Raw genomic sequence first — 13,798 nt, forward strand, 5'->3', positions numbered from 1 at the left:
CATCTACCTTCAGCAAACTGCAAGCATCCACAACCCTACTCCAAAGCACTCATTAGACCACTCTCCCACACAAAAGTTCAGTCCTTTGACATTTAAATGTGGTTTCACACACACACACACTATCATCACCGTCAAATTTCTTTGTGCCTGGCTTTTCCTTTGAATATTCTTTCAAAAAAACTTCTACAGCAACTTTCTGAGTTTTAAAAAAAGATGTAAGAAAGCAAGAAGTTGTCTGTACAATGCTATACTGGTTTGCAAGACATGACAGGGTCAAGTCGTCCACAACACCCGATCTAAAGAATTAACAGTACTTTTCTGGCATGGAGCAGTAACAGTGATAAAAAAAGACACAGCATTTGTTATTTCACAGCTACAAGCAACTTGAAAAAAAAAACCAAGAACATAACAAACCTTTCCCTTGGTTCTGAAGTTTCAGAGGCCTATTTAACCTCCCTTCAATATCTACTCTTTTCTGTACTCCCGCATTCAATATTTCCCTTTGCTTTACCTGTCTGTACTCTCTGCTTCTCAGTTTTCTACTTCTGAGTCAGGCTATTTCTTGTATTCCTCTGTGCTCACTTGCCAGCAGATAGGAGAGCACTCCGATTGCAAGAGAAAGATCTCTGTTCCTCTACAGTGATATCACAAGAGGCACAAAGAGAAACTGAATGGCCTGGTTGGTATTTTATATTTTTAAAATCCTTGCATGATGTAAAACCAGAATCAAATAAAAACTGACAAGATCCAATCCAATCTACTGGAAACTTATAGCTTAAGCATGCTAACCTGGGAAGTCTTCGTTGATCTCATCCATTTCCAGTACAATATCATAGGGAACACCAGCTTCTGCTAGGAGGACATTCAGCTGACCAGGCATACGGCCAGCCACAGGGTGAATACCAAACCTAACAGGAAAGAAAGTCCAACCCCATTAATAAGCACTGACCACTCATATACAGTAAAATTGCCACCTGTGACTTACAAGGCTGAAAAGTTGTTAAGCATATGCACACATGTGAATTAATAAAAAGTAATGGTTAAACCTTAACAATATTGTAATTACTTTTCCAGTGTTGCAGGGAACTGAGTGGGTGGGAAAGGGAACAAGGCCAGTAGATCTGACGCTTCACCCAGAGAGCAGCTGTTCCTTTTCTGCAAAGTTAAAAGTATGACTGACACAACAGGTATGCAAAAGAACATATTCATTTCCCAGTAAAACTAAAATAGCTAGGAGTACATTTTCAATCCTTCCATCATAAGAAGACTCTCCCAGAAAGTTGTTGCACCTGCAAAGCAGCTTTGGAAAGACTGCTGGAGACTTCTAGTGACAACAGAGAAGGAATTTGTGGTCAGAAATGCCTGGGAACACATCACTGCAAGACAGACCAACAGAGTAAATTTTTCACCCTGTAACAGCTTATACCAAGGAGTTTTTCTTCAATTAGTTTTGAAAGTAGAACGACCATGCTACCATTTTGTCTGGCTACAATCACCAGCCTGAGCCACATCACACACAGCAAGCATTCACACTGGCCTTTCAAGCAGCACCATATTTAAAACCTTGTGACAGATACCTTTGTTTTTTTATTTTTTATTGCTGCAAAGCCACCACCCACACTGATGGGCTTTGCAGACGCCTTACATCATTGCAAAGTGAAAGTACCACAGAGTAAATGAACTGGCCACAACATAATACCCTTCATCTAAAGGCCAAAAGACTGTGCAGCCTTCCTGAAGCAAAACCACTCCTAGACCTAGAAATGTGCTTGGAAAATCTAACTCAAGTATCACTAGAGTACGCATGGTTATCATAGCCTAACATTTCAACAGAAAAATTAGCAGGGACTCCAAGCACAGGACAATGCTTTGCTGAATTACGTTAACATGCCACTTTCTTCTCATCACTGATCTTAGGAGGAAAAAAATTCAAATTAAAAAAGGAGGGGGAATGAGAAGGTGGAGAGCTAAGAAGCTATACCAGTTTAAGTATAACAATTTAACAAATGCTTTCAGAACAGCTCACAACCAACTTAGAGAAAACACACTGCTTATGAGTTACCAAAAATTCAGGCAGACCCACAGGGTGGAGGGGTGTTAAGGCATGCATACAGTTCTGTAAGAGTAAAAACCTGACAAAATTCAGAATGGACATGTTAGACTGGTTGAGCTGCAACTCCCAAAGACATATTTTTGTTACAAGCAAATCTGTTTCTTGTGGGCAGACAGTACTCTTCTACTCATCTACTGGCCCTAAATAAACTCGGCAGATCAGTGCCTACTGTCCTGTGCATTTTGTGTCTTTCCAGCTCTGGAGCTATCAGCAAATGTAATGGTGACTCAAGCACACCAGAAATGCCTTAGATGTAATGGTGTATATAGTTGAAGTTAAATGTCTAATAAGGAAGCCTACATGCACTTTGGAAGAGTTAGAAAATAACCAAAAGAAAACTAAATTCTTGGATTTCTGAACAGAAATTCCTGAGCAGAAATCCCAGTGCATCACGAATGCAGTAAAAGTGTAACCAGGGTGATAGAATCAGTTAACCATAAACATGAACACGTTGCTCTGTCCCTTGTCCAGCCCGACCCACCTGGACATTAGGTCTGGGAACAGAGGGTCTAGTCTCTAGGTAACCATTAATGCTAACAATGGTAGGTAACTGTGTTTCTATCAAGAGAAATGATGGAGTGTGGTTTTGTGAAGCGGACTGAAGTAACTGACCAGGACTGCCAAGCTTGCGAGCCTGATAGGTAAAAGGTAATTCCGGCAGGGGGAGATCGTGACCACCGACTCACTGGCCCCCTACTCAAGTAATACCACCTACTCAGAAAGGAACAACGGAAGAGGGTGACTGAGTCTGCGCGACCATTTACGTAAGAAGCGAGAAAAGTTTACACCAATCGCCAAAGAGAAGAATACTGAATATGCATGAATAAAATAAATATGTATATTTTTGATCTATATAAACTGCACAGAAAAGGTATGAGGAATGCACGTTCGGTGGAATTATCCCCCGTGCATCCAGCGCTGCAATAAAGAATGCCTGCCTTTTAACACTACATTGGGGTTACGAGGTTTTATTCCCGCATTTTTGGTGACAAAAGGACTTCAGACTTCTTCGGAAAGGACAGGAAGACTGAAAATCAACTTGCCATGACAAAGGGATTGTTACATATTTATATTTTCAACTCTCTGCTACAGTGGAAGCGGGTAACACATCACTGATGGTTGTGGTGGTGCAGCTCCCCCCCCGCCCCCCCCATGGCAATCCCAGAACCAGCCAACACTGTGCTCCAACTCGCACTACAGGCATGGCTGGCTGGTGTGCAGGGAATGGCGACAGCTTGGCACCTCCCTTGTCTTTGCACAAGAGCAGCAGCTGGGCCGACCAGGCACTCCCTGACCGCACCAGCAACTCCTGATGCCTGGAGTCGCACCCGCCTGGTGAGTGTCACAGCTGCACGGTCTAGGTACTGCTGGAGCTGTATAGCTGCTGTCTAAACGTCAGGACTGCATCCTCTGGATGGCGACCAGGATGGAAAATTACTGATGCCTGAAGTCAGTCATCGTGAGACCCTACACACAGCGGTACCAAGGAAGGCCCCCTGAGCTCTCCCAGTCCGCAGCGGGCTGCACCCAGTAACTCCCTCTGAGCACGACGCTTCTCAGAGCAACTCGCAAACTACCCGGGCTGATCTCCTCCAGACACAGCCTTCGCCCCTTGGGAAATCGTTTGATTTGAAGTGAGTATTGCACTGAACTCCAGGGGAATTTTATGATTGCGTGAGTGTGTACGTGTGAATTGATTCAACATAATATTCTGTTACTGTGATTGTAATAGCAAATTCTTTTTAATCATCGAGAAAATGCTAAGTTAACCAGTGATTAATAGCTGCTAAATCCCTGTGACTCTCTCTCTCTTTAAACTGTGAACACACCCTGAACTGCTGCTAAGCATATTCCTTAGTCATAAACCGTCGCAGTCTCCCTATCCCCTTATATTTTTCTCACTTTGTATAAATCATTTTCTACTCAAAATCCCCTTTGATTTTATATTCCATTAATTTAAGACATAATAGAGTGAACCTTTCCAACAAACTCTGTAAGATCACATTTTCTAAATTTTCAGTAAAATTTTTTCTTGCAAAACCTCTCAGTGATCATTTCAGTGATGTAATCACTCATTTGCAACAACGATCCACAAGTGACAGTATATTCAACATAGATCGCTTGTGAATTTAACACTGTACAAATACATTCTTAAAAGGGCAAGTGAGCACTCCATCCACAAGACAACATTAAGATAATGCAAAGATGAGAAAATGGGAACTCCAGAAACAAAATTAAGGACACATGATTAATTCACATAATACTAAATACACCACAATTTTATGCTCCAGGTCCAACAGCAGGATAAAAGCTAGCTTTAAAAGGAACACTTTTAAACAAAGAGAACAGATTGTATTCAGCTAGTAAACATTTGGAATCCTGTTGCAAAGCATAATACCTAGAATCAGCAAGACGAAAGCAAATGATTGCAGCCTTTCAGTACTTAAAGGGAGCCTATAGGAAAGATGGGGACAATCTTTTTAGTAGAGACAGCAGTGACAGGATGAGGGGTAATGGTTTTAAACTAAAACAGGGTAGGTTTAGGCTGGATATAAGGAAGAAATTCTTTACAATGAGGGTGGTGAAACACTGGAACGGGTTGCCCAGAGAGGTAGTGGAGGCCCCATCCCTGGAAACATTCAAGACCAGGTTGGACAGGGCTCTGAGCAACCTGATCTAGTTAGTGGTGTCCCTGCTCGCTGCAGGGGGGTTGGACTAGATGACCTCTAGGGGTCCCTTCCGACCCAAAACCTTCTATGATTCTATGAGTCTACGATTCTAAATACACAGGACAAAATATTAATAGCTTACATTTCACACCACTCACTCAGTAATATAAGCCATGTGTGTAGTGCTGCAGCTAGTCCTGAAGTGTACCAAATTCAATCACTCACAGTACAGTAAGAGAACTCTTATTCTGAAGTACCCTTGAGAAAACCCATCAATCCTCTGGCAGTGAAAATAGATTTTCCAACAAAACTCTCTTTTGTTCCTAATAATTTCATTTGAGCATCATTGTGACCAAAGCTGTTTTGGCAATACACAAAACAAAATACTCGTGAGGTTTCTATTAAATACTATATACACACACAATCTTATTTCAAGGGCTGGAAAGCCAAAATTTAAGCTGCCAAAAGAATGAATTTCACTTTTGACTTCACTATTCCTTGCAAGCGGCAAAGAAAGAAGAAAAGAAAGAGACAAATTGTCTTTGTTTAGGAAGAGTTACGGCATCAACCATCAGTAGTTAGAGACTTCTGACAGACTCTGCTTGAAACCACATACTGCATGTTCACAAAATTTGAGAAAGCTGCTCATACGAAACCTTTCTGGACAAATATTGAAGTGAGTCCCAGAAGTCTGCTTCTAAGAGCCTGTTAACCAAAATGACAGTAGCCTGCCAGTACCTCTTGAAACTGGACTTGCAAGTGTGTCAAAAAGAATCATTAAAAAAACATGCCTCTCTAAGGCTTTCATTATTTCACAAGATAAGACCTACATATATCTGGAGAGAAATTAGGCAGTCCAATTGAAAGCAGAATGCAGGTAAGCATGGAAAAGAAATAGCTAACATCCTCAGTGGCTCACAGCATGTCTAATAAAAGCTGTGTATCTTGCTCCTGACTCATCATAGCAGTAGATCTTCAAAGCTATGTGTGTTACGGCAGAAACATTTTGTCTCCCAGATGACCAAAATGTGAACCTCATTGATATTCTAAAATTCAAAACACAAATTATTTTGAGAGACAAGTTTTATGGTAAAAATGTTTCAAAGTGAAAAATTGCTAAGTTTCTTTCATATGCTTTTAATATCCTTTATGCAAGAATGCCCTTAGGTTGAGTGGTTGTTTTTTAAATCAAACAGAAATCTCACACTCTTTTTGACTTCCTGTTTACATGACATTAAGTTTTCAGCATACATATACTTTATCCACAGCAAAGATTTACAATTATGCTGTGTCTGACTTCTGGTAGTTCACTGAAACACAGAATTCAACAGGAATTTTTTCTCTTGACCCTGACACTGACCATGTAACATAAGGCTTGCTTATCCAGTTGTCAGATACCCTGAAGTGAGCATACACCTCCTTTCTACTAAGACTTCACACTTAAACAGCATGAGTAACAGGCAAAGATATTCAGCCTTCTTAATCAGACTCCTTCAGGTACTTTTTAGCTTTAGAAAAACAACACAGCACACTGAAAAAGAAGTTCGTATTTTGAACCTTTTCTTGTAATACGAAAAGTGCAACATTTTCTTTTAAATTTAGACTAAACATCTAAAACTCCTGACATACACATCATATCTAGGACAGCACTTTCAGCACAAAAACCACTTAAATTCGGGGGCAAAGGGATGTGTGTTACTTAAAGTAGTATGAAGTTAAGTGTAGTAGCATGAAAAGGACAACCATTGCATGAAAAATTACTGAAAAATCTCAGAATGGAAATTACTTTTTATACAGTTGATAAAGTCAGCATCTATCTTTATCACAACTGGCTAGATAACATTCCTGTAATCAATACTGAAAGAGCTAGCACCTACCTAACCCAATGCAGAAGTGTTTCAAGATCACTTCATCCATGTAAAGATAGGATCCCTGTCACTATGCCAAAGCTGGACGGAGTGATGTAAGCAAATAACATCTGGCTGGTGCCTAATTTAGCTTACTCACCACTTTAGACACTGCATATACAGAGAATAATTTGCCCAAGGGTTTTGCCTCACCCTCTCTTCCCCCCTGCCCCATTCACTTTATTCGTGTTTTGACACCTCTCCACCTCTGTTTCCAGTACAGACAATAATCTGCTATTGACGATACTGGAGAAAGGGGGGGGGGGGGGGGGGAGGAGGAAGAGGGAGGAACCTACGTGAAGTGAAAAGTGAATCATTCAGACATTCCACAGCTTGAATCCTGCATATAACAACATCTGCATCTGCAGTGCAGCACAACTTGTAAATATCACAGTATAATGCTCTCATCACACATTATAGATGATTATATAGATTACTAGCGTCAAAGCACACAGCTAGTTTAGGCCTGGTATCGTGCCTGAAGCAAGAACATGTCCCCAGAAACACAGGCTAAGCTCAGTGGCCCTACTGGGGTCAGGTCAGTGACATTTAAACGGAATTAAATAAGTTAAATTAAGCACACTGAAGTAAGAGTTGGTACTGGCTCCCTATTTCTAGCCATTGGTTTATCACAGCAGAGGTAAGATCCAAATACATGGCACGGACAATTCAATCACCCTCCCAAGAACCCAACTGCAGGGAAGAAAGAAGAGCCTGCCTCCACAAAGCATCACAACTGATACAGTAAGGTCCACCAGGGCAGAGCTGACCCATGTGGAACCAATGACACACCTATAACACACCCCCAGGAGCGTACAGCTACAGCTGCATCCCTGCAGAAGCAGATCAAGTACAGCAAAGTTTGCTAGTTCTCTCTAGCTACACCAATACAGCACTTCAGCTAACAGATCTTTTGGACTCCGTTTGTCCCTTCATCTGTAGCATTAATAATTCAGAACCCACCCAGTTAATTTGATTGTAAGCAACAGAGAACTGACACACATGTACATACTTCGTATCTTCCTAGTAAGCACACTTCAGATTCCTAGCACCTTGTATCAATGCACGTTGTTCTTACACTGCCAGTCAGCAGTGACGGTTATTTCCAGCTTATGCACACCTGAGCTGTGCAGTATGTTAAGATTGGTTGGGACAGCATCTTAACAGCTCATCCTTTAATATTATTCTAGATTTTCTTGCAGAGCAAAGAAGAATGACAACTATAACTCGATATAATTAAACAACTGAAGTTAATCAGGTAGGTTCGTTTAGTTGTAGATAAATGTGTAGGTAGTACTCATCCACATGTTCCACTACTCACAAGCAATTAGAAAAACAGAGGGGAAAAAACCCAGAACCCTAAACACATTTGATTAGAGCTCAGCCATAGAGATAACAACAAAAATCCAAAATTGCAGGTCCAGCACCAAATCCACGCTGTCACATTTTCAAAAATTTAAGAAACCCGTGTTTCCCTGTGCTCTGAAGTAATCAGATTCTCCAGCATCAGAAGACAGAAACCCAAGCCCTTCAAGATATCCACCTATAAATATTAGGTTTAAAAAACTCAAACCAAAACACTAACTTATTAGCAACTAATCTGAAAGGCTGTTAAAGAGATAAACTGCACTTCTCTCAACCATGAGAATTATCGGAAAACCATCATACTTAATTATTAGTGAGATTTTAAAAGTCTATACAAAGCACAATTTTAGGAGTCCTTTCACCCTGCAGTACATTTTTCTGATCAAGAATTTCTTACTATTCAGAAAAACAAAACTCATTGATAGAAAAAGTCTTAGGAAAGTCATACCATGACAAAAGCTAAGATGGCTAACTTCACGTAGACAGGGACAGCAACAACTACCCATGCATATATGAGAATGTATACAGTTTTAAACTGAACTACAATATCGTTGATTAATTATATATCTATATATAGAATTACTATAGAAAATAGTTACACAGAATAAATCAGAATTTCACAACTAGGCGCCTACAAACAACACAGCATGTGGCTGAAGAATTTTGGTAAGGCAGGAACTTTCAACAATTTGCTCAGTTGTAAGTTTGCAGAAATACAGCACCAGTTGTAGAACAAGCATTTCCTCTCCAAGGCGAATGGATTCTGGGCACTACAGGATTTAGCCTATGAAAAGTTCTGTTGTTCTACCCGTCCTTAACAAGGGAAAGCTGCAATGAAGGCTCACCAATATCCAGCTTTCTATGTGATCCCGCTAATGCATTAAAGATGTGATCTGCTGCAAAACCATCTCAAGTAAGCAATGATGTTAGCTATACAATTTAATAACTAAAACAGTCCGAAGTTTCCAAACTCTCCCACATTTCTAAATTTACACCCTAGTCAAAGGTTATGCCTCATGTTACATAATCTGCCCTCTTCACTGAGAATGTTATGGCTATAGGCAAAGCAAATGAAAACAACAGCTCCTCTGGATCAATCGTGAGCCATGAAGCAAAAAAAGACTGTATGACAGACACAATTTTTCTTGGCACTGTATAGGCATTAAAAACTGATGACAATCGTATGTCCAAGCTGGCACCCCTCCACAGCAGATCTGCGGGAGTGTCACTACATCTGGATGGTGAGCGCACTCAGGTCCCGAGGCACTCCAGGCCTACTGAAACCAGAGGGACAGCAGCTGCACTCAACAGACACCATGGGAGCTCCATAAAGTGATGAAAGGCCTGAATTACCACAAACTGTAAATACAGATTTATTTCATTAAAATACTAGGTAACCACTGCAGTGATCCCTTCCTAAGATTGACTCATTTCAAGCATAAGCCAGCTATTTCAAGGATTTATTCACGTTTCTCTCCTACAAAGCCAACACAAAAGGCAAAACCAGTAATTATTTATTTCACCAAGGCTGATAAAAAATAAAGCTCACCTTCACAGAAGCGCCAAGAGGAAAGCCAAAAGCACATTATGCCGTCATTGCATTAGGCAAGAAAGGTTCTTTTGTTGCAGAACTAACAGGTCTTCAAAAATTTTTAATGCAATTTGAACACACATAGAGCTTTTGCTAAACACGGAGAAATAAGGTGTGAACAGACCTGCTCCAGGAAGCAGATACACCAGCACACACACAACCTCACTTCTCATGTATGCATGAACAAATACATCTATAAAGCAATTTTATATAGAAAATCGCAACATTCTGGGTAAACACTAACAAGTAATTGCTGCAAAACCCTACAACCACCCTGCTGTTATCCATCACAATACATGCTGTAAAACACTGCAAAAACATGTATGTGACTTTTCAATAAGCTAGGAAAAATAGTGGAAGAAAAACAAAATCCAAAAACACTAATTGCTAGAGCATCGATTTCAAACGAAAGTCACCATCTAATTGAAATAAACATGTGAAAATCAGAGAATAAGTCTGGCCAACCAGCACCTGCCCAAATATCTTGTTTCACATGAAAACTTAGCTTTGACTTATTTTAAAATATTACATTACCATAATTAGAAAACAGTTTCCCAAACAATGAGCGAGGGAGGAATGATATTAGCTCTCAAGTACTTTCAACATCTGTCAGGTCTATGAAAAATTGAAGAAGGAAAGGACTTGACGCCAATACTGGGACTTAAGAATTATCTCTGCTTTTTGGAGGAGCACTCCAGCAAAATGAATCCACAGCACTGAATGCATGCACTCCAATAATCCTTCCATGCAATACTTAAAGAACTCCAATAACAGTCTTGCTTGCAAGAGCAAAAACTTATGAGAACCCATTAAGTGTAGGCCTAAGTTGCTTTAATGGATTGGAGTATCTGCCACAATAGGAGAGGCTGAGAGCTGGGATTCTTCAGCCCGCAGATGTGAAAACTCACGGGAGTGTTATCACTGTGTATAAACACTGATGGGGGGGAGTAAAGAAGGCAGAGACAGATTCTCAGTGGTATCCAGTGAACGGACAAGACGCAGTGGTCACAAACTGAAATACAGGAAAAGCTTGTTTTACTCTAAGGGTGACTGAGCATTGGAACAGATTGCCCAGAAAGGCTGTTACGTCTCCACCTCCAGAGACTAGATATTCAAAACTCAAATGGACAAGATCATAAGCAACCTGCTACAGTTGACTCTGGTTTGAGCCAGGGGGCTGGCTGAACTAGGCAATCTCTAGAGATCTCTCCAGCTTTAACTATTCTGCGATTCTGTGAAAACTCAGGTTGCATTAAAATAGGGACAGAAGTTTACAACCTCGGACCTTCTTCTGTTCACCGGCTACTTCCTGAACCAACCACAATGCAGAAACCTTCAAAGCATGGAAGGAGCTCTTGAGCATCTGCAAGACACCTCTCATCAACACCATGCTGAATGTCTTTAGCTATTCCAGAGTGCAGAAAGTCTTAGTAGAAGAGTAAGAAGACAATGCTAGAATGTGGATTTTTAACGTAAGGGCATCTAAACATTATAGCGTGGTTAATTCTCTTCAGCGTTGTTTCAAACATGCCAATTAGAATCGGATGCTACTGTCCATATTTTTTTTTAAATATACAAATGTTGCTGTATAGTCATAAGCATTACTTCTACTAATGCAACTCAGTTACCCCAGGAAAGAAGTCCCATGCTCTTGGTGCAGAGGCTGCCACCTGATCTACTCTTTCACTTCAAACCAGACTGACCCCAGCAAACACCTCCCCATACTGCAGCAGCCTCAACTATTCCCACTGCACCCCTTTAACTACATCCCAAGCAGAGGGGTCCATTTCCTTAGGAAATTAGGACTTTCAAAAGAATAAAATATTAAAGCTATTTTAGCCAAGTAAATGATCCCTCTTAATGGATGTTTCTCTAGGTGGCCATTCAAAGCACTTAAGTTAAGCCTGTGCTCTCTCCCGATTGATTACAATGCACACAGAAAAACCAATCTCCCTGCACTGAAGTCAGCTGTTGTGATTACTCCCCACAGTAACATACTTCCACGAAGTGGCTGCTTAAAGAAAAATTAAACCAAAATAAAAATTTGTAGGGAATCCTAATGGAATGAAAAAAAAAACACCCCTCACCACACACCCTGTAATACTTTTCATCAAGGAAAGTACTTACCTGACATTTTTCCCTTGTTCTCTCAACATCTTCACCAGATCAGCTATGGGGTACTGAGCTTTTGCTGCACACAAACCATAACCTGAAAGAATTTCCAAATTTTAAGCTATTTTTCTGTTTCAGTGCAGACAGAATAGTTATACCTTCCACACAAACAGCAGCTCTCAATTAAAAATAAACAAAAAAATTATATATGTATATATACAGACACACACCAGATACTAATATATTCCCAGACTGACCAGTGTAATTCACCTCTTCTTTTTGGTCTCCTGACCACTAACAATGTAGTAGTTTCACTACTCAACTACACAAGTAACTTCTTTCAGCTTCACAAAAATACATGTTCCTTTCTCTACCAGAAAAGGACGTTTCAAACATGTACACTGAAAAATTGATTAAAAGGCTACTATCAGGTTACTTCACCACCATTATATTCAACAAAATTTTAGATATGCATAATGCAAATCTAGTAGTTGACCAGGGCTTTTAGGAGCAAATAATCTTTTCAGCCTTTCTGTCTGAATTAATTCATCAAAGCAATAATGCCTGAGAAGAAAATGGAGAGTACAAATTATTAATGCTGTCCTCAAGGTTTGGCCACAGGAGCAAGAGACAAACTCCTTGAAGATGTCTGTAAGCTCTGTTGGAAACAAAGGTAACTTCCCAAATTAGAATCCTACCTCACTGACATTTTCATTTAAGCTGAAACAAAATGAAAGACAACTTTGATTTTTAGCATTCTTCTCATTCCAACACTAAAATAAATTTAACAGAGAGTTGTGCCATTCAGTTGAAGGAGAACAAGTTCTGAGCTATTCCCTATCTGACTTCTCCTAACAGGGAATGTGCTATTGAACCATCTGAGCCTGCAGCCAACAAAATAGTTTAAGACAACTCAGCGTTTTGGTTGTCAGGGTTTTTTCTACTTTCATTCCAGTATTTATTGTATACTAACCAAGTTTTAGATGTTTTTCTGCTGTTTTTTCTAATAAAACAATGCAGAATTAAGTACGTAGATGAGAAGCGTAAACAAAATCCTCTCTTTCAGTAACTTAACAGATATTTTGTTATTGGTACCACTGGTACTGTGGGAGTGCTTGGAAACTCACACCACAACAGCTGTACACAAAATTAACTGTAAACATAATCTACAAAAGACAGTCTTTGTCCTGAAGAATTTAAAATCTAAATAAATAGAATAAAGATTGAAGAGACACACATAAGGAAAAATAAAGTGGCATACACATGTCTACACAGAGGAATGATGACTAACACGGGAGCAAACAGATCCCACATACCCAGTCAACACTTGAAAGGCTGCTGCTATGTTGCAACTGCAAGACAGGCTACATTTTTTCATTCTGTTTTGGTTTTTTGTTTGGTTGGTTTTTTGGGCTTTTTTTATAATACATCCTCTTACCTGGAGTAATAATAATATTATTGGCTTCCTTTATCATTTCGATTGCATTGTCCACATTGATTTCTGTGTGGGTCCCAGTAATTTCCATGGGCTTCCCACCAGCTGTTGATGTGGTGCCATATCCCCCTAGGATCACATTTGCAAGGGAACGGTTCATAGCCTGAAAGGCAAGAAGTTTTTGATCAGCTAAAGATGAAAGCTATAAAGGAGAGATGTCCACAAAGGAAACTTCTGAAAATATTAAAGCCATCCTGACAATAGTCTTTATCCGCTGTTCTTGCCTGCTTACAATTCAGAACTTCTTAAAACAGGCTCCTTCAAACAGAGACCCAGATTAACACAGTAGCCAAACATCAGCTTCTAACACTGTTACATTACACATGTAACAAGAGAGCATCAACATTTTCCCAAGACAAAGAACAACACGACACAAGTAGCAAATATTAGTCTCTCTTTGCTTTTAAAAGGGAGAGATACAAAAAAATGCATATTTGATGACAGCACTTTTTTTTTTTCACATACACATGTATATACACAAACACACAATTTTTGCCAGATATATTCTTAAGTTCTTGAGCAATTCAGCACGTAAGCACAAAACTG

General features: G+C 39.9%; 1 protein-coding gene across 3 annotated transcripts in view; it reads right to left on the minus strand.

Annotated features, from left to right (window-relative positions):
- The window catches only part of NNT (nicotinamide nucleotide transhydrogenase), a 46,281-nt gene that overhangs the window by 3,831 nt on the left and 28,652 nt on the right, over positions 1 to 13,798 (minus strand). For all 3 annotated transcript variants that reach the window (XM_075410658.1, XM_075410660.1, XM_075410659.1), the window contains exons 18-20: positions 13,196 to 13,355; positions 11,773 to 11,854; positions 790 to 908 (exon numbers count right to left, since the gene is read on the minus strand). In XM_075410658.1, the coding sequence (XP_075266773.1) occupies positions 790 to 908; positions 11,773 to 11,854; positions 13,196 to 13,355 (361 nt within the window). The remainder of the gene's footprint in view (positions 1 to 789; positions 909 to 11,772; positions 11,855 to 13,195; positions 13,356 to 13,798) is intronic.

This window comes from Opisthocomus hoazin, chromosome Z (genome assembly GCF_030867145.1).
Source record: "Opisthocomus hoazin isolate bOpiHoa1 chromosome Z, bOpiHoa1.hap1, whole genome shotgun sequence".
Lineage (NCBI taxonomy): Eukaryota > Metazoa > Chordata > Aves > Opisthocomiformes > Opisthocomidae > Opisthocomus > Opisthocomus hoazin.